The following is a 26128-nucleotide window of genomic DNA, read 5'->3' on the forward strand; positions in this document are numbered from 1 at the left end:
TTTTGCAATAACTTGACCAAGCACGAAAATACAACTGTTAAGACGCCTGTTTAGTAGGGCTGCTCGATTATGGAAAAAATCATAATCACGATTATTTGGGTCAAAATTGAAATCACGATTATTAAAACGATTTTTTTAAACTTAGAAACATGCTGCATTTATTGGACATTTCTTAATTAATTTTCTCTCCCAGCAGCAGCCTTTTATCTGCCGCTTAACGCAACACACAGCAGAACATGTGCAGAGATATAAGAGCTGAGCGGGTTACCATGACGATAGTTCACACGTCACTTCCTGGTTTTTAATAATTAGTCAGTAAACTCAGCATTGTCTGACGCAGGCTGGAAACTCTGCACTTTTATTTACAGTTAAAACATTTCACCGTGTGTTTCAGTTTCTGCCAAACTAATGGAGCTGCAGCAGCTTCCTGTCTGAGCTTTTCAAAATAAAACCTTTGTTATTGAGCGCTATCTCGTTATTATTAAAACTCGTTTCCCCTCGATTTTATTAGTTTTGAGATCCTTTGGCCCCTTAATCGTAATCACTATCAAATTTCGATTAATTGAGCAGACTTACTGTTTAGCACCAATTATGAGGTGATATATAGATCTGAGGTGAACAGCAGTGATGTTTGAGATGTAGAAGAGTGTGTGAATGTTTGAACGCAGGTATTATTTATTGTCCTGCATCATATCCAGAGGTTTGTTTGTGAGGTGAAATTTAGATTGATTCTTACTGAATTAACTATTAAACTACAGCTGAAATAATGAGTTAATATATCAATGGATTGACTGATAATTCACTGGCATCTATTCATCAATCAGGTCATTTTTCAAGAGAAAATTACCTCATTCACGTCTCTTTTGTGGTTCCACCCTCTCATTAACAATCAAACTTCTCTTTTTATTATATCATTTTGGTTTTGGGCTGTTTGGTTGGAAAACAAGCAATTTAAAGACATCAAATTGGGCTGTTAGACCTCATTATGCTCATTTTTCACCATTTTATAGACTAATAGAGTACTCAACAAAGTGTTAGGCAGAATAACCGTCAAGGGAAGTCATTGTTAGTTGCAGCCCTTGTCATTTTAAAGAATAGTAGAGATTACACTGAAGTAACTTTACCTATTCTGCTATTATGGACCATTAAACCCAGGGATCGTTAAGCATTTGTTTCCTGATGAGGAGAAAGTAAATGAAACTTTCTCTTTCTGTTTTTTTCCCCTCACTAAGTCCGATGAATTCCAATCTCCAGCCACTTCTTCTGCTCCAATCATATTGATTTTTGTCACAGAGATGTACCTCCCATGATGGTAAACCTGGAAAAAACCCCCACCGGAGGCAGTTTGTGTCTGGTTGGCGGTTTAACTATTTTCTGGCTTGTCAATGTGATCAGAAGTGTGAATCTTGGCTCCTTCGGCACGGCGGCGCCTCCGGGAGAGTCTCGCTGACACGGAGAAGCACTGCATGTACTGTCTCCCATATCTTTCAGCTCTGTTCACTCCTGATACACTCTTAGCTCCGAGAAAACAACACAGGAACAACACTGAACCCTCGATAACAGTCCTGTATCATAAGAACATGTTGTTACATCGGTTGTTGTTGCCAGGATTATAAAAAAATTGAAATACTTTCAGATATTTGATTGTCACACTATAGTTACATTTACACCTCAAATATGCATCAAAATGTGTTTATGGGTGCACAGTTTGTTTTAGGGTCTATTCTTTCTGTGTTTATATGACCTATGAGGCTTATCACCGTTTAGCTTCTATAATAATAACTATAAACTTTATTTCTGAGGTCCTGAGGGGTACTGAATATTTGGTGCAGATACCGATATTGGGGAGTAACACAAAAGCTCTGATACTGATATATAAGCTGATTATATATACAGAATACACATATTTTTTGCAGTGATCCTTTAAATTTGTGATAAAGATATTTCACAGTTTAAAAATAAACTTAATTGTATAAAATTACATTAGAGAACTGAAACAGTCAACTTCACTGTGTTAATTCAATAATTATAAGTAAATAAAAAAACATGTATATTAAACTTGAGATGAGAAAATGGATGAACTATACATAAAATGCTGCTTATATACTTTTTTAATTATGGCTGGGCGATTATGGCAAAAATTCAAGTCACGATTAATTGAACTTTTAACCTCTAACGATTAATGAACGATTATCTCCACCCTTGATGAACAATTATGTATTTTCACAGTTTATTTTGTTTTGCTGTCATGGCAACAGTGAACACCACCATTAATTGACATGAGGAAGATTAAGTCGATTAGAGTTTCTAAATGTCGGTTTCAATTATTCTTGGATTAATTGCCCAGCCCTATTTTTAATAATCTATTAAATATTTTGGTGTGGACATCATGTATGCCTATACTGATATAGCTGTGATGGGTTAACATGGTGATAGGTCGGGCTCTAATAGTGTTACAAGGTGCTTCATAAAATGCAATAACCAAAAGATAGGAACATCATACACAGGAAATGCAATAAAACTGTCTTTAAACAGGGAGCGATACAACAAAATATAAAAAGAAACAACTCTAAAACATTTGAATAGCTTTTTAAACTGAGGTACTGACTCAATTATTGATTTTGATGATGTCGGTCCATCACAGATATATTGGTTTTGGTGTATAAGTCGTCCAATATCTACCAATATTGTTAAGAAAACGTATATATGCAGCATTTTATGTATATTTGATCTATAAATACACATACATTGTTATTTATGCTTATTAAATTCCCATTTACTTTTAATATATTGTGTTTTTTGTACAGCTGCTACCTTGGCCAGGTCGCTCCTGTAAAAGACGTCTTTGATCTGGGGCTTCCTGGTAAGGTAAAGTTTAAATAGATTAAAAAATATTGATATTGAAGTTTTATTTACCCCCTAATATCGGTATCAGCATCGGCCCCAAATACCCAGTATCGGTGAGGCCGTAGATACTGAAGGCAGTTTGTTTCACATCATTGGAGCTACAACAGTAAATCCCTTCTTAGCTTTAAATCTGGACTTTTGCAACTTTTAACAACATTAGAGTCTCTGATCTGGAGGGTCTCTGTGCAGAATAAGGACTTAATAGTCCCGAAATCTGAAATGAACTAGACCATGTAGAGATTTACAACTAATCAATAGAGTCTTAAATTGAACTGTAACAGAACCAGCGCAGTTTGGCTGAGACTGGGGCTACGTGTTCCCCCGATGTCGAGCGTTCGCTGTATTCTGCTTTCCGACCGTAGGCGGACAACTGCTGCATCATTCGGACAAGTAAATAATGAATCGTAGTAAGTCTGGCCGGGAGTGTGGATAACTTGTTCAGCGATGTTTATTGTATGTTGTGCGAGTCCACTTCTGGCCTTCACAACCCCGAAAAATTTCAAAGCTCAATTATTCAAGTGTTGCTGCTTCTTGGCAGCTCGGCCGGCCTCCTGGCCTGCTGCAGTCTGCTTCCCTTTGCATCGCGTCTATTGTCTGACTGATTTCCCCAGATACTGAATCCTGGCCGCAGGATTGTGGACCATCAAACAGAATTAAGATGAGACAATAGCTGCGTGTATGCGTGACGGTGGATATGTGGATGCGCATCCATCGTCATGAATATGAGTGAATAGCAGGCAAAAAAAGTATATTCGTGTGTGTGTGTGTGTGTGTGTGTGTGTGGCCTAGGCAAGTGTGTGTTTGTGAATGTGTTTTTGAAGTAAAGCCAAAGCTTCCACAACAAGAAGAGGCCTCTCCTCCTGGCTCCGTCCACTGATGCAGACCTTCAGTGTCCGTCGCTCCAGCTGGCAGCCAATTTATACCGAGGCCAAACACTCCAATACCCAAAGGCAGGCCAACAGGGGCTCTTTGTGATGCTAGAGTGTGTGTGTGTGTGTGTGTGTGTGTGTGTGTGTGTGTGTGTGTGTGTGTGTGTGTGTGTGTGTGTGTGTGTGTGTGAGTGTGAGAGAGAGAGTTTCCTTTCCCCGAGTGTGTGTGGATCTGGCTCTGTGTGTACTTATCAGCTACTGAGACAGTTGTTCAGCTCATGATTGACTGCAAATGCTGTTAATTTCCAGGCTTGGCTGCATCCAGAGGACTTCCATCAGTGTGTTTTGCATCGGTTAAGGCAGGAATTACATTATATTAGGGGGCTCGCAGTTAACAAGTGGAAGCTGTAAGGCATCTGTGTGGCACTCTGTCAGTAATTAAATATGCAAACAAAGATAAAGGAGGGGTTGAAATTGGTGGATGAATGAGTGATGATGGTGTAGCTGTTCTTCGAGGATTACATAATTGATTTTTTTTTTTTTTACTCTGTGTTTTTTTGCAGGCGACTAATCTTAGGAAGTGTGTATCTATTCCTCACTTTTATGTGGTCTAAGGGGAAGAGGCACCTTTTGCAACTCTTTACACTGTTCAGTATGAAATTTGCTTTTGTGTTCTGTAGACTTTACAGTCGTCATTTGCTGTGTGTTGCTTTCATGACCCAGAACGTGAACCGTGAGCAGGAAATATAGCAGCCGTGGTTTGATTTTTTTTTGTTGGTTTTGCATGTTTGTAGCAGACGATTGATCAAGCAGAGCGTCTGTTTTCTGTACTCCAGACTTTGTGGGAAACAGACGCTGCTAGACGAGTTTCAGTGGGAGGATGCGTGATGAACTCAAGGCCTCATTGTGAACACTTTCTCCTGATGGTCCTGTCTTTATAGCAGTCTATTACAGCACTTAATAGTCATAGATATGCTCTCCCTGCTTTCCAATCTCTGTTTAGGGCTCCAACTAAGGATTTTCATCATCGAAATATCTCTTCTAACTTTCTTGATCTTTGATTTAGTCGTTTGGTCTGTAAAATGGTAAAAGATGAAACCTCCAATGTCTCTTTTTGCTCCCAACCAACAGTCCACGACCTAAAGATATTCAGTTTACTACAATATAAGATCAATCAATCTTTATTTGTATAGCGCCAAATACACATAGAGCAGGTACTAAACCGAACTCTTCAGGTTTTCATTTTAAAGAGACCCAACATTCCCACATGAGCAAGCACTTGGCAACAGTGGCAGACTAAACAAACCCCAAAACATTCACATTTAATAAGCCGGAACAAGTGATTTTGAGAATTGCTTTTTCATTGAAAGGACTCAAAACGTTACAATTTACCTCTTGTAGTGTGTAGTGGTGCAGCGTGTGAAGGCCGATTTCAGTAACAAATTGGTGAAAGGTTGATGAATGACAAAGTTAGAGTTCTTTGTAGGGTTGTGATGGTATGGAGCGTCTTACATATCCACACAGTTTGGTGGTTTACATACAATGAAGCAATCTTGTCGTTGGCCTCATTTCAGAGGACCGGAACTCCCCACCTGGTTGGACAGTAGAATCCGTGTTTTTATTTTTCCCAGCATGCACCTGAAATTTTCAAGTTGGCGCTACCCAGATTCGAAACTATTGGCTTCCGAGCAGCAGTCCACAAACCAATGGGTGACGTCACGGATGTTACGTCCATTTCTTTTATACAGTCTATGTGACAAACCAGAAAGCCGTTAGCCCGAGTAGCAGGACGCCATATGTAAAACTCAGAGTGTAGAAGCAGTCTTAGGAAGTCTACTCCGTTGCTGATTGAGTCGACTTTGGTGCCAAAGATTGACGAGCGAGTAGATGGACTGGGGTTAGCCTTCAGCTGAGCTTTGATGTGGGTCTTGCTACGCCTCTACTTCCTCGCGCACCACTTTCGGTGTGTGTCTCCCGGTGCCATTGTTCTCATGATGCGACGTTGAGGTTTTTGCAAACTAAAGCAATGCAGATTCTCTAATGTATCACATACACAAGTGCAGGCACGTTAGAAAAATGTATGAGACAGCTGTGGTTGACTTTTTCTTTTTTTGTAAATGCAGTGATGAACGTTAGGAGCTCAACCTTGCAGTAGGCATCATATGCAAGTGTCATTACAGTCCTATTTCTTTGTAGGAAAGTAGACCATTTAAAAAAAACCCCACTCAAGATGGAGTTTGTTCAGACAGCTGAAGAGTACCACTAGAGATGTTAAGGTGTTGAAAGGTTTGTGGTGACTCCTGGAGGTTTGAACACTCTGGTTAGAAGTCCTGACAGTTCAGCCATGTGTGAGAGTCCCACTGTCGCAGAGTCTAAATTAAGCTCTGGAGAGATTGTTTTACTCCCCCCGAAAAGTCCTTGCTGCAGGCGGTAGTACTTTCCAAAAGTAGAGGAACTCTGGGTGGGGGGTGGTGGTGGTGAATGTCACTGATTGGTCCGACACAAACGCCAGCTGCTTCAACTTGTCTACCGCTTCATTCACAAAACAAGGAAGTGCTTTAGTATCGATTTAGGACTAGTTAAGGAGGAGGGGAGGCAATTTCTCTTTGTTTGGTAATGTTAAAAGTAAAATTAGACTTCTGTGTTTGGCTCTCTGACTCATTTTAAGAAAGATGAGAGTCAAAGATAGAGAGAGAAGGAGAGAGAGAGAGAGAGAGAGAGCCTGGCAGTGGTCGAGCGAGGACGAAGCAGAAGCAAATAATCATCAAATACTCAACAGATGATTTACTGTGAAACTGTCTATTAGTTTCAGTTTCCTCCTCTGCATTGCTCCGTTTCATTCATTCATTACAGCCGACTAATGCAGCAGTAAATAGAAAGACAGAAGGACAAGTTGTTTATCATGTTCAGGACACAGAGCGCTGCGACATGCAACAAATGTCCTTTTGTCAGAGTTGAACCTGATTGAAATCTTAATGACTTTCTTCCTCTGTCTCTCTTTTGGTTAACCAGTATTAGTGAATGTCTGCCATGCTGACTCTTTTTCAAAGGGCCGCTCTTTCACAGCACACATTCTTCAAAATGTCATATATACCGACAACCAAAAAAAAAAGTACAATTCATTCATGGAAAATTTGTTAATCAACCTAAAGTTATATCTCAAAGTGGAATAATTGACCTGAATCTCAAAGTATGTTGTCGTGATAAATGCACATATAAATCGTAAGTCCTTTTATTTAAGCAGAAGGTTTGACAACTGAACTTTGAGGTTTGCACGTTTTTGGCTTCTGGCACTAATTATGTCTTTGTGTCACTTGAAGTTAGACAGTAATTAGTATGGCTTTCAGTTTTGTGTTGGCAGGAAATACTCTAAAAATCACTATTAAGTATAGTTTTCATGCCCTCAGAATTGGACTCTCTCAAGATAGAAATGCTCCTTGCAAAATAATAAACAAATCACACCATTCTCTTCCTGTCAGCCATCTTTCCTCCGTGAGCTGAATGTGATAATGATAGTCATGCTAATTGGGTGTAAGCATCTTCTGTAGCTGGCATTGTTGAGGCGTTTGATTTCCAGAAGGTCAGGATTCAGCTGTGAATCCTAAACAAACCCTCATGTAAAACCTGATGACCTGAGATAGTGCTGGGTGGTATGACCAAAAATGTATATCACAGTATTTTTCAAAATAAAAGCGGTTTCACAGTATATGACGGTATTTTTTTTTCATGCATAATCAGGTTTTCACAACGTCTTCTACTAATTAAGAGAGGAACTACTACTATACTGAAGTAGACTGACTTAGGATGGACTATTTTACCGTCATGATGAGTGAATATTAGTAATATCAGAGCTGCCAACACTCCTGTTTTTCCCGTATTTTAGACTCATCTCCTTCAGCTCTCCCGTTTTGTCTTTTCTCCCGGGAATCTCCCGTAATTTACAGCCCCAACTTTGTTTGTTAATGATAAGAAGAGCACAATAACAAAGGTTTTATTCTGAAATCTTAGACAGGAAGCCACTGCAGCTCCATTAGTTTGACAGAAGCGTTGTGTAATGAAATACACCGGTATGGCGGTACATTAAAAATTAATATCATAATGAAAATATACACCGGTATTCTGTGTGAACCGATATACCGTCCAGCACTAACCTGAGACTTCTGCCTTACTCCTTTTTTGATTTCTTTTGTCTGGATTATCTCCTGTTTCCGAGCGTAGATGTGAGACCTCAGAGTCTGAATGCTTGGACGAGACCTGTTTGAAATCTGGTGTAGTGATACGCTCCGATCGTACCTCATGCTACACTTAACAGCCGCTCCAGTGACTTGTTTCCTCCTCAAGTCTTTATCATCAGAGCTTCATACACATCAGACAGCTCCTCAGGCCGTACAGTGCATTAGCTGCATGGCGGAGGGAAGGAAGAAGGAGAGAGGGATTGTTGCCAGAGGGGCCGAGGGGTGCTTAGGGTCTGGTAGGTGAGAGCAGATCGGTGTGGGAGGTCACCAAATTCAGTGGGCATATATTCCACATATGTTCTGTCTGTTTCCAAAAAGTCTCGCCATCTGGCCGCCGCTTTCTTCATATTTTTCTAAAAGAGAATTAGCAAAGGAGTCACAGGGCAGAGATAAAGAGATGGGACAGTAGACGTTTTGGTCCGGTGCCATAATTTGATATCTTTTGGTCATCATGTGTCTCGGGTGATTTGATTTTTATTTAAAGTTAGGAGAGGAGCTGGTTTGGAGCTAATTCATGTGAAGGGATGTGCCAAGTCTGAGTTAATGATATTTTTGGGACTTGGATCCAGCTGGACAAAAGTGTAAAAGAAGCCAATAAGATGTGAGCAGTTTCTGACACCAGCTGAGCAGATAAAGATAATTCAACCTGAAAACAGCAGAAACAAACAGAAAAGTTACATGAATTCTTACTAACAGTGGCCTTACCTTCATTTTAACATCCAGACCATGCAGAAAACTTGATATAATGAATGATAACTACTAGGGATGAACCAATCGTCCCTCCTTTCCGTCCTTCTTCCTCCCTTCCTTCTTCCTTCCTCACCACCTCCTTTCCTTCCTTCTGCCTCCCTCCTTTCCTTCCTTCTTCCTTCCTCCCTTCCTTCCTCACCACCTCCTTTCCTTCTGTCTTCCTCCCTTCCTTCCTTCATCCCTCCTTTCCTTCCTTCTTCCTCCCTTCCTTCCTTCCGTCCTTCTTCCTCCTTTCCTTCCTTGACTCGAGGACTCTAAATAAACAACATTTTGCCTGCCATCTCATTTTCACACTGATTTTTACGTTGTAATGTGCTTTTGCGGCCACTAGGTGGCACAGAAACGTGTGTACGAATGAGGATGACGGATCAAAGTTAAGCAGAATGAAGTAAAAGGTCCAACAAACTTAAAATGTAATGTCACCATGTGAGGACACAGGGTTACAGGAGGTTAAAACAATCATCATTATTAAAACAAACACATATATAACTAATTTAACCAACACCATCATCTATCATTGGCGTAGTCATTCAGTGTTGTGTTACAATATATCTCGAGTTCAACAGGAGCCGTTTTCACTAAGCATCAGCGTTGTGGTAATTGTATTTATTTATTTAGTCCAACCTTCTGGGAAATATCAAATTCAAATTGCTGCTGTAATGCTCCGAGGGAAACTCTATCTATTGTTAATAATCCGAGCTGTTATCACGTCTGTAGAATAAGAGGTTTAGTAATCACATATAGATGTAATGTGTGTGACTCATTTAGAGAGTTTAAGTTGTCTTTCTCTCACTGTAGTTTATACATTTCTGTTCTTCTGAGCTCATTTCATCATCATCGTCTATTTTCACCTCATCGTTCGCTCTTCATACATGACGACATGTTGAGCTTTTCAAACATAAATAACAGCTGGAAAGCAGTCGTCAACATCTGTCGTTTTCTACCAACGCAACACCGATCCTCCAGGAGTTATATTCCTGTTATTAGTAGAGACAGTTTATGTTCTCATGTTCTCACTTTAAACCTCGCGAGTGAGTGTGAACGTGCCCTTAACTCGACCCCGGCAACGCAGAATATATATAAAAAAAATAAAACATTACATCACCGTGGAGTCGCCGCGTGTCATGTGACGCCAACATCTGTGTGTATCTCTGTCTATCAGCGCGTGACGCTCTCTAACAGGCAGCAGACCAGCGTGTGTCCTCAGCAGACCCCCCTCCTCCCCTTCCTCCCCCCTCCTCCTCCTCCTCACCACTGCATTTCATCTCTGCCGTCTAACTGGGGCTAATTTCACGGTCTGATGAGCAGACAGAGGCAGGCTGGCAGACTTAACATTGTCATCGGAGAGTTTAAAGGCAGTTTTTGTTGTTTATTTTATTCATTATTTTAAACTCTTTAGTGTGTGTGTGTTTTGGAGGAGGATGAAACATTGGTTGGTGTTCGTTCGCCCTGTCGTTCCCCCCTCGGCCATCGTGACCGCAGTGGTCAAACTCCTACAATTAAGCAATGAATCACACACGATGCGATGGCACAACTAGTCACTACTGCCTGCCCGAGCATCAGACAGAAATCTGTTGCTCTCTGTGGAGGATGAGTACAACTTTCAGGAACACTGTACAGTAATAACTTTGTGTTTTTGTAAAGTGGTGTTACGTGACTTCCCCTTTCTTTCTTTCTTTCTTTCTTCCTTTCTGAGGTGCTGATCAAACAGTGTGGGTGGCACACTGCAGTATTATTGCTTGGAGTCTCCTCTGCATTTTTATTCTCTGTTGGCAGTAAAAATCGAAGTCTACGGACGCTGATTTTTGAGTCTCTAGCGATATTTGGGTCATTTTTTTCAGCTAATCGCAGCCCCCTTTTTCTATTCTCTCCATCAGTATGTTGGCAAACCCTTGTTTTTAACTCTGATTTTCATTCAAAGAACACCAGTGGGATTTCTGATTCTAGTCTGACAGATGAATAAATGATCCCTTCTCTCTCTTCTCTCTCCTCTCTCTTCTTTTAGGCTCCAATGAGAGGCTCTCCATGATGCGGAGCTAACAGTGTCGGCCGCACAACCGCAGGAAGAGACGTGGCCGCTGCACCATCCACAGTCGACGCATGGCGGTATTAGGGGTAAGAACCAAAGAACGGCACTGTTTGGCTTTGTCTCGTCCTCTCGACCTCCCTGCCCACGCCTCGCTCCTCAGTTAGACTGTAGGTTCGATCGAATGGTCGTGACGCGATCGCTCACATTGAATGTTTACACAGAAACCCAAAGGGGACCTCCTTTTTCTTCTTTGTATGGATTTCCAGCAGACTAAATGTCTCGCAGCGTGTTGGATGCCTCTGACAGGGAGACCCAACAGATCTACAAATCCAATAAAGTGAATTTTGAGCAAGAGTTGAGGTAACTTTATGCTGATTTGTGGGAAATAGGAACTGCTCAAACTGAGAGACAGCTGACCACAATTTCTGACATGCCAGAAATTCAACCGACTGCCCCGAGAGCCAGATTGTTGATCGTTCGGGGTAATGAATCAGGCTGCATGTGAAACAACAACTGATCTGGCAGAAAACGCCTGGCAGAGGCCTGGAAAACAGAAAGGAAGTCTGTTCTCAAAGGTTTGAGACATTTACTGGACGTGGATCAATACTGTGATTTGTTTCTCATTGTGTAGGTGCTTACTGTCAAGCTTGAAATGTATGTCAAGTCTGTCAGGAGCAAAACAGTCAAGAATTTATAAATGAAGGGTTAACATTCAAATATAGGATTAAATATTCATCTTAGCTATTAAAACTATATTGCTTATTTTAAATGTTTCACTTAGCTTGATTATTAGTGCAGGGTAGTGCTGGGAAATAAATCAATATTATATGGAATAAGAGTTTTAAAGGCTGCATTACAGTAAAAATGTAATTTTCTGAGAACTTAACTTTTATTATCTGCCTTCATCTACTTAATCATTATATCCACATTAATAATGCATGTAATTTAAAGGCACCTTTCAAAGCACTCAAGGACACCGAACAAGACATAAGACAACAACAACAGTGCATCAAACAATATAAATCAGCTCACATTGATGTGGAAGGTAGTATAATTTTACACAAATAAATATGAATGTGACTACATTACTCATGATTACTTATCAAAAATGTCATTGCGTAAATATGTTGTGAAAGCACCGATAGTCATTCTTACAAAATCATCAAAATATATATAATTCTGCCCATATCGCCCAGCCTTTACAGATTGATTAGAACAGTGAAGAATATACGACTTTTAGTGGAAAAATGAAGTATTAACATTCAAATACAGAGTTAAATATTCGTCTCGGCTATTAAAACTACTTTGCTTATTTTTATTTTTTCACTTATAGATTGATTGAAGTACTGAGTCGTAAAAATCCTTTTAAAAAAGTCTGCTGGTTTGAGTCAGACTTTATTCCATGTGGTTCCCATCTCTCTGTCTCTCTCTCTCTCTCTCTCTCTCTCTCTCTCTCTCTCTCTCTCTCTCTCTCTCTCTCTCTCTCTCTCTCTCTCTCTCTCTCTCTCTCTCTCTCTCTCTCTCTCTCTCTCTCTCTCTCTCTCCCTCTCTCCCTCTCTTAAAAAACTTATCAAACTTCCCTAAAAAGTCACAAGTGGACAAAAAAACAACCTCATTCACCTAAAAAAAAATTAACATTTTTTAATGTCTCTCTTCCGCTGGCATCTTAATCGTCTTCAAAGTCTAGACACCTGCACAATATTTAACAGTCAGCGAAGACTTCAGAACAGGTTGTAGCTCCTAAATGATGGATGCTTGCTGTCTCGGAGTCTGAACTCGCCAGGCAGAACCGGCTATTACGTGAGCGGTGGTTGGCGACTGGTAATTTCCCATCTGATGATTTGGCTGCAGCCGTCTGCCTGTCACACACTCAGTTACTGTTACTGTGTGTTCACTCTGCAAGAAACCTGGTTTAATGTGTGTTGTCAACCTCCCTCCTCCTGTGAGGAACAAGAAAGATGTAGAGTAATTGTATTTCATCCTGTTGTTTAATTTGGTTGGCAGGCCTCTACAGTTGGCAAAGGGATAAGGGAGTCTTAAAGAAATTGAAGAACAAGTTGAAATTCACCTATTTTTCTTCTGTGTTTGAAGTGAGAGGAGAAGTAACCAGAGACTGTGTAAAAGAAATGGATGTAAGACCCGTGACGTCACCCATTGGTTTGTGGACTGCTGCTCGGAAGCCAATAGTTTCGGATCTAGGCAGCACCATCTTAAACATTTCAGGTGCATGCTGGGAAAATAAAAACACGGATTCTACTTATATGGGTATGAGGCGGGGCCATGGGCGGAGCGGGGAGGTTGCTATAGTTGCGAGGGCTGGATCTCGAGGACATTGGTCAATCAACCTGTCAATCATGACGTAGCCACGCCCTAATGCATACCCTGCTTTATCATCAAATATAAAATCAGGGAGGCCAAAATGTCACAAATGAACATCATACTGCATTGAAGAAGGCTTTAAACTAGCGATTGAGACCATAAACACATTTTGAAAACGTTTACTGAGGTTAGAAATCAAGTGAGAAGTTGGTGAATTCTCCATTGACTTGTATAGAGACGGAAGTCCTTTTGACACCAAAACGGTCGCCCCCTGGTGGCCTTTTGATAGAATGCAGTTCTAAGTTACTTCCACGTTGGCCTCATTTCAGAGGACCGGAACTTCCCGCCTGGAAGTAACGCAGGTGCTGGAAGGTGCAAAAAGCTGGTTGCACTAATGTCAACTGGACGGACAGCATCAAATATCTGTAATATAAAAAAAAATGACTCATTGAGAGTCTAGCAGAGAGCTCCGAGGGGCTCCAGCTGTCTCCTTGGGGGCGCCTCTGTGTGTCCGAGCTGATACCAGAAGGCTGCTGCTAGTTTATTCTTTAAAAAAACACAGCTCAGACTTTCAATTTATTTCTATTTTAAGTTAAGTCTAAGTTATCTCTGTTTACGATGCGACGAATCTCTCTGCTAATTAGCTCATAAACATCATTCTCCCATCATAAGGAGTCACGATAAACTTAACATTTATCATACTTTCACCTGTCATTTACGTGATGACATTCGTATTCAGTGACTGAGCAGCTTATTAGGAGCACCTGTACACCTGCTTGTTCGTGCAAATTATCCAATCAGCCAATCATGAGGCAGCTGTGCTCTGCTTAAAATAATGTAAACACACTTCAGGAGCTTCAGTTGAATCAGTGATTTTTGCCTCTAGTAAGATCGCTGGTGCCAGACAGGCTGGTTTGATTATTTATGAAACATGTAATTTAATATGCTGATTTATCATTTTGTTGCTTTAATGTAAGGAAAATAATGAAAATTGATAGTTATAGGGCCGTCCTCAATCTCCACTAGAGCCACAACTAACAATTAGTGTCATTATCAATTAACATGTCTATTATTTTATCAATGAATCGATTAGTTACTCATGTTTTATGTCTTTTAATTTATTTTATATGTATTTTTTGCCTCGTATGAGCTGTTATGTCTTTTATTTATTCTTCTGTACAGCACTCTGGTCCACTGTGGTTCTTTTAAAGTGCTTTAAAAAATACAGTTGGATTGGATTTGATAGTTGTTAGTTGCCAGAAAATGGTAGAAAATGATAATTACTGTTTCCCAAAGCACAATGTGACATTTTAAAATGTCTTGTTTTGTTCTGACCAGCAGTCCACAACCTAAATATATTCAATTTACTGTCACAGAAGACTAAAGAAACCTGAAAATATTGATATTTGAGAAGCTGGAATCAGATTTTGGAGAATTTGGGAATGATCTTCTTAAAGAAATGACTCAAACAATTAATTAATTATCAGAATAATTGGCGTTTCATTTAATGGCAGTCAACTAATCACTTAATCAATAAATTACTGCAGCTCAGGACTAGATTAAGTAATAAAGCAGACTCATTTTCAGGCCATTATCATACGAGTTAGTTCTGTACTTCAGTGGCTCATGTTCCCAAACAAATGTTCAATTAAATTAGTACAAATCAGTTTACTTTACTCTTTTTAAAAACCGACTAATACGGAGAATCAAATCCATCAGATTCTGTTTCCCATCCGCTCCGATTTGAGACTTGTTGATCACGTCATTGCTTTTTCCAGAGTGAAACCACAGTTAGTCACTCACTTACTCAACACTCACTCAGCTTCTGTGTAGCAAATCACCGCTTTCATCATCATCATTCCCACATTCGGTGTTTTTGTAAAACGCATGAATCACCAGCTGAGCTCCGCGTTGAAGCCTGTTGGTCCCCGCTTTGTCTCAACCGCCATCGTGCACCAACACGTCGGGACTCAGACTAACAGCGTGGTCACAGCTGATCCTGCAGTAGATGACTGTGTGATACCTGCGTTATTGAGAGACACACACACACACACACACACACACACACACACACACACACACACACGCTCAAAAAAAACAAACATCTCAAGCTTGAATGTATTAATTTGTGGAGATATTTTTACGTCTGAGTGTATCTGCTGTAATAATGAGTACACAGCAACGTTTCATTACAAGTTTTCTTCAGAGCCTTCAAAGAGAAACACAACAAGAAGATGAAAACATACAACTTACTCTCACTGCAGTTGGCTTCAAAAAGAAGGAATGAAAAGGCTCAAGTGGCTCCCTGAGCTCAATAAGAACAGACACAGAAAACAATGAAGCTGTGCTAGCTGACGTATAATATTACTGCAGTATTTTATAACACGGTAATGTTCCTTGTTGTGATTTTTGGGTACATTACCGCTGCTGTGGGTGTTTGTTTTTATTGCTCGACATCAGCAGGGCCGAGCCAGATGGCTTGAGATCAATATCATAATATCCACTAATTGATATCTATCTTCTTATCCAAAAAGCAACTGGACCGGCAGTGGATTGAGTCACATGAGTCCAGGTGTGGAGGGGTAATCAATTCACCGTTCACAGCTGGACTCGTGTTGGATGCATTCATCTGTTGGTTTCTTTCCCTCCATTATTTGAGTTGAGAATATTTTAAGTTGTTTGGTCCATAAAATGATGAAAAAACTTACTATTAATTCCTCTTGTTCATAGAAACCCAGAAAATGACTTTAACCCTTTGTATATCACACCAAAAAAGTACAATTTAAAAAATAATGTCTTTGCTCTTCCTACCTCTTTAAGACCATGACAACATAAAACATGGATTTTATTTCTCATTGACCCTAAAGTTTGTTTTACAGACTTCTACAGATCTCATTTGTTCAAAACCTTTTTTTAAAACATGTTAGAGACTCATTCTGTTCGTCTACAAGATGAAAAAATGAAACTCAACTACAAAAGTGTCTCCAGCAGGATCTCTGATGTCAGCAGTGATTTGTGTTATTCTTCGTTTATACACTAGCACAACCTGTATCTATAGCAACCATAGAATAACCTGTATCTATAGAAACCATGGAATAACCTGTATCTATAGCAACCATTGAACAATCTGTATCTATAGCAACCATAGACCGACCTTCATCTATTGCGACCATAGAACAACCCCTGTATCTATAGCAACTATAGCACAACCTGTATCTATAGCAACCATAGAACAACCTGTATCTATAGCAACCATAGCACAACCTGTATCTATAGCAACTGTAGAACAACCTGTATCTGTAGCAACCATAGAACAATCTGTATCTATAGCAACCATAGAACAACCTGTATCTGTAGCAACCATAGAACAACATGTATCTATAGCAACCATAGAACAATCCGTATCTATAGCAACCACAGAACAATCTGAGGGTCTGTCTGTGCATTGCATACCTCATACAAGAGGTGAAGATTGTCCAAAAAGTTAGTTTTTGAGCAGATATCATGACACAAAGTGACCTCTACCAAACAGCTGAGCAGACCTACAAAGGGTTAAAAGTTTATTTAAAGTGAGTATGAAGCTTCAGTTGGAGCGACTGCCACAAAACTGCAACGTCCCTGTCACATCCATCTCTCTCTCCCCTTGTTTCCTGTCTGTTCTCCACTGACCGCTGTCAAATAAAGGCAAAAATGTCAAAAAAAAAGAGGCTGCAGCTGTCCAAATGTATCAAATCAAGCAAATATCTTTCAAAAGTTAAAGTCTTCTTAGTGACAAAGTCTCTCTTTTTGTTACTATATACTTGCACAGCAGCTGAACAGGAAAACGATGTCCTTCGAGACACAAAGAGGGGATTTTATACTCAGGAGACTTTAACTCTGGCAGATATTCACTTTATCTGACTAACTCAGACTGCTGAAGCCTCATAAAGCTTCAGATAAACTTGCAAAAGCTTCTTTTTTTTAAACAAGGACCGTTGACTTTGTGTCAATCGTTTACACTGAAAGCACACTTGAAGGAGCTCTTGTAATAGTCTGTATGAACAGGAGGAATGACTACACTGCTCATTTGGACACCTGTCTGTCATTTACAATTGTGAATGCATCCTTTTAAGAAGAGGAAATCAGATATTATATTTTCTTCTTTAAAAAAAATACTCAGAAATGCTTAATTGAGTATAAAAATAGGTGCCAATTGTGTTTCTGTTAAGCAATTAAATGACTAATAGACTAATAGTTGCAGCTCTAGACTCATGTGACTCTACTGACCGTCATGTGACAGACCAGATCGACTATTGATCCACATGTGATCTGCTGAGACTCCTGCTGGTCAAACAGAGCTGAAGAAGCCTTTTGAATCAGAGTTGAAACTTTTTGATGTGTCTATAAGAAGTCAGGTTGATTTTGACTCAACTAGAGCTGCAATGATTAGTTTGTAATTGCCAACTATTTTAAAATGTTTCGAGTCATTTTTTTAAAAGACCAAATGCTGATTATAGTAGAAGAAAGAACTCCTGTACAGTGTTTTCTGTACTTGCGAGTTGAGAATATTCAATGGGAATGTTTGAAAGCACAGACCTTGTTGAAGTTATTGAGTTTTAATAACCTCATCAAGGCCTTTGTACTGAAATAAATCTCATCAGCTGGCAGATTAGAAATGTGTCATTCATAAAAAGAGTGACTCATGTTAATAAATTAAAATACACGCATTTAATGTTTCAAGCTGCCAAATTAATAGTTAATAGTAAGAAAAAAGGACCTTTATTCCATCAGAAATGGTGCATGTGAAGGTAAATCAGTGTTAAAAGTAAAGGTTGGAGGGTGAAATGTGAAATGTGCTTCAAACAGATAAGTTATCTCACCTCATTTGTTTAGTTCATGTGTTAATGTGTAAACAGGATGTCAGTATTGAGCAGCACACAGAAAAAACGATGATGTATAAACTTACAAATGAAGCTTAATACCAACATTTCATGACCTAAAACTTTTAAACAGATGTTGTTTTGAGTTAAGTTTCCAAGCTTTAATCCTTATTTTAAATCTCCTTTTTCTTCTTCCTCTTCTTTTTTCCCCAGAACCCCGACATGCTGACGAGGAAGATAAAGCTGTGTCACATCAATGCCCACATCACATGTCGTCTGTGTGAGGGCTACCTGATCGACGCCACCACCGTCACCGAGTGCTTACACACCTGTAGGTCCACGCTCACACACACTTCCTGTCTCTTTTTATATTCATATATATGTATATGTTATATATTCTTTTTATGTTTTGACTGTTCCTTCTTTCCTTCCTTTCTTTTTATTTTTTCCTTCGTTCTTCCCTTCCTTCCCTCCCTCCTTCCATACTTGCTTCCTTCCGTCCTCCCCCTTTTCCTCCCTCCCTCCTTACTCCTTTCCTTCCTTCCTTCCTTCCTTTTCTCCTTACTTCCTCCCTCCTTCCCTCCTTACTTATTTCCTTCCTTCCTCCCTACTCACTCCTTCCTTCCTTCTTTCTTTCTCTCCTTCCTTTGTTCCTCTTTTCCTCCCTCCCTCCTTACTCCTTTCCTTCGTTCTCTACTTACTTCCTTCCTCTTTCCCTCCTTACACCTTTCCTTCCTTTCCTTCCTTCCTTCCTTCCTCTTTTCCTCCTTACTCCTTTCCTTCCTTCCTTCCTTCCTTCCTTCCTTCCTTCCTTCCTTCCTTCCTTCCTTCCTTATTCTTTCTTTTTGTATTCCTGCTCTTGTTGTTTTTCTCTCTCCTCTCTTGTTTGTTTGACACACACTGCCTCTGTTTTGCCTCTCAGTGTTTTTTTTTTTGGTTTGGTTGTGTTTGTCCCTGATGGGAGGAACCCTGGAGGATAGAGTAATCCCTCTGAGATCTACGCAGCTCTGTTACAAGCTGCACTTTTGACTTATTGACATTTTGCCTCCATGGAGTATAAGTTTCATTCATCTCTGCTGTCAACTTTTCTGTTTTTCAACCTGCGACTTAACGTTTTCCCCTCATTTCTATTTATACACGGCAGAGCTTCACCCATACATCTATTAATACTTCTAAACAAACTGCTTTCACGCTTTATATAAATATCATTTCCCCTACTTGAAACCTAAAGCAAACACACACACACACACACACACACACACACACACACACACACACACACACACACACACCGCTGAGTAACCTGCTCATGTTTTAGCCCTCAGACGAGAAGTGAGAAGATGTCATGTCTCATTCACACAGCGCTACATTATTATCTGTATATTTTCAATAAAGCGTCCGTCTCTGCAGACAGAGTTATTAGACTGTCTGGTCAGAGCCTCCAGTAAAACACTGCTGCAGACTAAAAGCTTGATACTGGATGGAGTTTTCTTTTAAGAATGCAAACATGATTTCCTCGAGTTTCACAGAATCCCCTCAAGAAACTCTCGGCAGGATACGACCCAAAAATAACTCAGTAGTTTTTGTCTCTGGCTCGTTTCTTTCTTCCTAATGAATTTGACAAAAATCAGCTGCACAAATATCCTCAGCGGGGTTTAAATTATTTTTGTAATATGTTTTCTCGGTGTGTTGATTTATTGGGTGTTTCACTTTAGTCTATTTTCAGCATGTTTATTCAGAAGTGAAGCTTCAATTAAGGAAAGTGGAATAACAAGCTGTCATAGTAGCTTCTGTGTAGTTTTATTGACGGGAACAGATGAACAGATGTTGTGTCATCAAAACAAGAAGAGGATATTTATTTACACCTCCATATGAGATTGATTGTTTTGAAATCCTCATCTTTCCTAATGTGGTGAAATGGATTTAGATCTGTCCTGTAACACCAATAAAACTTCCTTAACTTAATGAAAAACATCAAATGAAATGATAACACAAACTCAGGAGCCCCCTCTCTCTCTTTATGGCTAATAATATTTATTTATAGAGCACTTTAATAAGACACCAGCAGCAGAATAAAGGAGTCAAATCATAAAATCATTAGATTGAAAACAAAACAAACCAATTCAATATAAGATAAAATGAAAAGAGAAATAAAAGATGGTTCAAAGAAAACACAAAGTTAAAATCAGGAAACTGTTTATTAAGATTTAAAAGAAGTTCACAGCAGAGATTCCTGAAAAGAAAAAGATTGATTATATTCCTCAGACTCTGAAAACATGTGAGGACATTACTGGACTTTTATCACTTCTTAACCCTCCTGTCGTCCTCCCAGGTCAAATTGACTGTCTTTTGACTGTTCCTTCTTTCCTTCCTTCCTTCCGTCCTCCCTCTTTCTTTAATTTTTCCTTCATTCTTCCCCTCCTTCCCTCTTTCTTTGCTCCCTTCTTACCTCCCTCCTTCCTCCTTTCCTTCCTTCCTTCCTCTTTTCCTCCTTACTCATTTCCTGCCTCCCTTCCTCCCTCCATCCCTCCTTCCTTCCTTCCTTCCTTCCTTCCTTCCTTCCTGCCTTCCTCCCTCCCTCCCTCCCTCCTTCCTTCCTTCCTTCCTTCCTCCCTTCCTCCTTCCTCCTTTCCTTCCTTCCTTCCTCTTTTACTCCTTACTCATTTCCTTCCTTCCTCCCTCCCTCCCTCCCTCCTTACTCTTTCCTTCCTTCCTTCCTTCCTTCCTTCCTCTTTTCCTTCTTACTCCCTTCCTCCCTTCCTCCCTCCATCTCGCCATCCCTCCTTCCTTCCTTCCTTCCTTCCTTCCTTCCTTCCTCTCTTCCTCCCTCCCTCCATACTCCTTTCCTTCCTTCCTTCCTCTTTTTCTCCTTACTCATATCCTTCCTTCCTCCCTCCTTACTCCTTCCTTCCTTCTTTTCCTTCCTCATCCCTTCCTCCTGTCCTTTCTTGAACTGAGGACAACAGAAGGGTTAAATGGATTAAAAGGAAAGTTGTTGTTTCATCTTTTATCAATGAAAACTACTCTGCTTGCACTTCTTACCATTTGATTCTGGTTTTTGTTGTCAGTGATTACAGATGCAGTAATTACAATTTTGGGATTGATTTTTATATATTTAGATAATCAGACTTAACTTAAGTTGATAGAAATACATCTTGCAGTGATTCACGATCCAGATGTGCACAGTAAACAAACAGTTGAAACCGCTGTGCAGCTCTGTCGTTAACAGATTGTGGCGGTCGCTGTGTGACGTCGGTGCCGAGCCACGTGGAAGAGAATCAGATTGATGCCGTTGTTTTTGTTGTGTTTTATGATGCATAAAAATAAGCTTGTACCGCTGCAGAAACGGTGCCACTATCACATCACAACACAAAGGTCGTAAATATGAATGAGATGAACGACGGTGATTATTAACTGCGGAGAAAAGCCAATGAATTCATAATCTAACGTCGCTGAAATAGAGAGAGAGATTTAAATGAAATGATTTGTTTTAAAAAATGAACGTGCCAGTTTAAATAGCGATGTGACCATAAATAACAATTGGGAGATGTTTTTAATGTGACTGTCAAGCTGATTCAGCAGCCAGTTTAATTTCCAGGCACATTTCTATTGTTGAGGAAGTGACACATTTTTTAGTCACTCAATGTGTCTTCAATCTTCTTCTGATTCTAAGTTAACTTTCTATATGCAGCACTTTGTGACACAGAAGTTATAATGTGCCTCACAGAAGAGAGAGAAAAAGAACAAAGAGGACGTAACACAAAGGTTTCAGATCAAGCAGAAGCCAAAGTAGGGAGCTGATTCTAAGATGCATTATGGGAAGAAAAAAAAAAAAAGGTATCCTGATTTGTCTTCTGATGTTATTGAAGTTGAAGGAAGTGTTGGATGTTTGCCGCAGAAAGAAACTGGACTGAATCAGTGATTTCTCATTGAGCTCATAATTTAGATTTAGGTCTTGTTGATCTGTTAAAATTGAGCAATTGTGCACAAATGTGTCAGAATAATCTGTTTTAATAATGTAAGATTGTAGAAAATGTTAAATTGCTTTATTAAATGTGGCTATAAACTATTTGCTGCCTTAATTTCTCAACTATCGAGCCATCCAAACCAACAAAGCCTCATATAGTCATATAGTATAAAGCCTCTACAGTGAAGACTTACTTACTGAAGACAGTACATTAGCTTGTGCGCTATACAGCCTGTGCTGAAGTGAAAAGGAAGTAGCGCAACCTTGAATTAGCCATTCGGTAAGGCCTTGGAGGTCAGTGAGTGGACGAGGCCTCAGACTGTTTACCTCATTTGCAGCTTTAAGTGCCCTGTAATACTCATCAAGTCATTAGAGGGCAGCGCTAATAGTGTAGTTATACTGACATTAACCCACATGCTGCTAGTTTGACAAGTACCATGCTGATGTTTTCAAGTTCTTCTCAACAGTGAAATCTTACCGCAGTGGTCTGCTAAATAATGAGGCGTCTGTGAGGTTCGGGCTCGAGGGCGCTCTCTTCTCTCCCACCCCTACCCCCCCCGCTCCACTCCACCCCCCTGCTGTGTTCGGAGCAGTTTAATCGAAGTTGGCACGTTTATTCCCGGCACAGTGCATTTGGCATTTGGGTCGGTGAGAATAATCTAATCAAAAAAATGGAGCGTGGGCTTTGTGGTTCGCCTGATGTAGAATCAAGTGAAACCTTTTTTTGTGTGTTTTTTAAAAAGCTTTCAGACCAATCTTAACACCTGACCCTGAGTGTCTAAAGCTGACATGCTCAGGTGCTTTTCAGTAAGATCCTCTTGACTTGACATACATAAAATAAAACAACCAATCTCTTGTAGCATTAAACATCATTTTATCTTATGATATATTGATCTTAACCCCCTTAAATAATAAATGTATGCAGCATTATAAAAGAGCCATCTATCTGCTTTAAGACATTAGACAGTGCAGTACCTCATCTGTCCACTAGAGGGAACGCTTGCACCACAGATGAGAGCAGCTTTGCCCAGCGTAAACATCAGAGTCTAGACGAGATGCTTTGATTCTCATTCACGCTTTGAAAGAAGAAGAAGAAGAAAAAAAAAAGGGGGCTCCTCCACCGACGATGTGAGACAAAGAGACTCGCATCACGTCACCATTGCAGCTGTTCTGACAGACTGAGCTCCACTGCAGCAAAATGTCACGATTTAGACGCACGTGCAATGAATTATAGGCGCTGGTTCCTAAAATAAGTCATGAAAGGTTGGATAGGTTGAGAGGTCAGTCATCATCTGTCTCTTTTCTGCAGCACTCTCTAATTTATTTATTATTTCTATGCAATTAGTCACTTAATTGATTTCAATTCATAATCAAGTAAGAAACAAAAGGCCAGACATCCACCGGTTGCAGGTTCCTAAATGTGAGGATTTGCTGCTTCACTCTGTTTTATTTAATTGTAAAATGAATATTTATAAGTTTTGGGACTTTAGTCAAATCATAACACATAATCTTTCTCTCTCTGTGAAGTTTCTATGAGCAGTCTTTCACTATTTTCTGACATTTTATAAACCAGGCTGTTGATTGATGATTAGAAACAAAGCTGACAGATTAATCAATAAAGAAAATAAGTGTTAGTTGTAGCCGTACATGTGAGTTGATGCCTTTGTGTGCAAGAAATACATAAAACTTGATATGAAAACATAAAATCCAAGAAACAGCAACCTGATTCATGAGCTCTGACTGGTGATGAAACACACATCCTAATGGCATCCAGCGTTAAATTATTCAGGTGATGCTGTCATCGTCTCACCGGAGATGAAACTGCAATATGTGATTTATCAATATTACAAGCAATCAATAGTTGACTCTGCTCCATGTGAGTCTTTGTAATTTAAAGTTTCTCTCAGCGTTCGTTCTTCATATCACATCTGTGTCAAGTTACCCGTTTGTTGTTGTTTTTCGTGCGTCGGCATAAAATAAGAAAATTAAGTTTGTAAAAGTGAAAGATGCTCAGTGAGTAGTGTGATTAGTCTACAGCTGTAACTAACGACTCTTGTTATTGAATTTTGTGTTTTATTATAAACTCATAATGGATCATGATTGGGATTATTTTAAACAGTTGTTAAAGAGAGATCAGTCATGCACTGACGAGTTTACCGCTGATTAATGTTTTATGACTTCCTTCTTTCCTTATAGTCTTCTATCCTTCCTCCCTTTCTCCCTTCCTTCCTGTCTTCCATTCCTTCCTTCCTTCCTTCCTTCCTTCCTTCCTTACTGTCTTCTATCCTTCCTCCCTTTCTCCCTTCCTTCCTGTCTTCCATTCCTTCCTTCCTTCCTTCCTGTCTTCCATTCCTTCTTGTCCTTCTTGTCCTTCCTACCTTCCTTCCTTCCTTCCTTCCTTTCACCTTCCTTCCTCCTTTTCTGAGTCCAGAAGCTTTCGAGTAAAGTTTCGAGTGCTCTGACCCGTTACGTACAGGTCAACGTGTGTGTGTGTGTGTGTGTATTTACATTACGGCAGAGATAAAGTAAATCACTGTATCTTCCTGTCTTCTTTTCCTTCCTTCCTTCCTTCCTTATGACTTTTATTGTCTCACTGTTACTAAGTTGTTTGTGTTTTGTGCTTTAATACGTATATATATATATATATATATATATATATATATTGTTGTTGTGCAGGTTTGTATGTATTTGAATGGGTTTTATTCATGTTAAAGGTCTATATAGGGATGGGCATCACACAGTAGCTCAGACTATAAATACTGTGGCATTAGTTCATACTTTTTATTTATCACTATACAAATAAACATTAAATAAACTGACATCTAGAAACAATGAAAAATGTTCAATCATAGTTTCCTAAAACCCAAGGTGACATCTTTAAATCACTCTCACTTAGGACAAAGAACAGCAAAGCGAATCCTCCCAAATGACTGATTGGAGCCGGGGAATGTTTGACATTTATTGCTTTAAAAAGTGACTGAAATGATTAAAGGTCACATATCAAACTCCACTTCAGCACGTTAATGTAATTCTCGGAGGCTCCCAGCACATGTCTTTGAAGTTTGTTTTTTTGGTGCTAATAATACGACTGAGGCGATGCTTTCTAGCATGCCTCTCTATTTCAGTCCTGCTCTCTACGGGGCTGTTCCTGCGTCTATGCAGATGAGCCGCTGCTCTTCACAGCCGCCTCTGGAGCTGGTTGTCACTTTCCAGCCGTAATATAATGCAAAGATTATATAACGGCAGCACGGGAGACCGAGGGCTGCTGACAGCTACGGAGCTCCAGTAGCATCACTAATGCTAATATTACAGAGTGTATCTGTGTTAGCCTCCGCTTGACATTACACACTATGCTCATTGGGCCAATACTGCTGGGTGCTAATCCAAGTTATACAACGATGCCAAGCAAATGAATTGTGTATCATCATCTTTATAGCATGTCGTATAAAGTTCATTTACATAACGTTACTGCAGCAACACGCACATAGCAGCAAGCAGAACGGGCTAACGTGTAACTGCAAAGCTAACTGAGCTAGTTACCTCCATCTAAACTACTACTGTCGCTATTTAGTTGACTTGAAATGAGGCTTAATGTTCACACAGTTTCTCTTGACTGTCCCTCTACATCATTAGTCCAATATTGTTATTGTTAGCCATATTAGCTGCACTATATGTGAAAGCTAAGTTCAACAGGCTAACCTGCTAAATAAACAGTAATTAAATAAAATAGGGCTGGGCTATATGATCAAAATCTCTAAATCTCATGTGTGCATCGCAGAAAAAGAGAGAGAGAGAGGAATGGAGAGTTGGAGACGACAACTAAATGCAGCTATAGCAGTTTGCTAATTTGCAGCATGGTGAACAATGCACATGTGCAGGAAAGCCCACTAGTGATGTCACATTGATGGCCTATAGATTAGTTGTTTTAGGTGAGTGGCAGCGAATGCACGGACGCTCAAGGCTGTTTTTGATTGTCTTTTGCTCACACATCATTAAAACAACAATTAAGATTTAATGGTAGAGCATATATATATTGTACACCCCTAGAATAAAATATGGGAACATTTACAGCTTCCAAGTTCGAGGTTGGGTCATAGACAGCTGGTATCAATCTTTCACACACACATACAGTTTTCCAGTCACTTTTGGGACATTTCCATCAAAAACAGTGAATTTAATGGGTGTTCACTTCC

At 39.8% G+C, this 26128-nt stretch overlaps 1 protein-coding gene across 1 annotated transcript in view; it reads left to right on the forward strand.

The window, feature by feature from the left end:
• The window catches only part of LOC128362912 (polycomb group RING finger protein 3), a 77709-nt gene that overhangs the window by 26412 nt on the left and 25169 nt on the right, over positions 1–26128 (forward strand). The window contains exons 2-3 of the mRNA XM_053323774.1: positions 10767–10876; positions 18182–18299. Of these exons, the coding sequence (XP_053179749.1) occupies positions 10862–10876; positions 18182–18299 (133 nt within the window). The 5' untranslated portion in view covers positions 10767–10861. The remainder of the gene's footprint in view (positions 1–10766; positions 10877–18181; positions 18300–26128) is intronic.

Source organism: Scomber japonicus, chromosome 8 (genome assembly GCF_027409825.1).
Source record: "Scomber japonicus isolate fScoJap1 chromosome 8, fScoJap1.pri, whole genome shotgun sequence".
NCBI classification, from domain to species: Eukaryota; Metazoa; Chordata; class Actinopteri; order Scombriformes; family Scombridae; genus Scomber; species Scomber japonicus.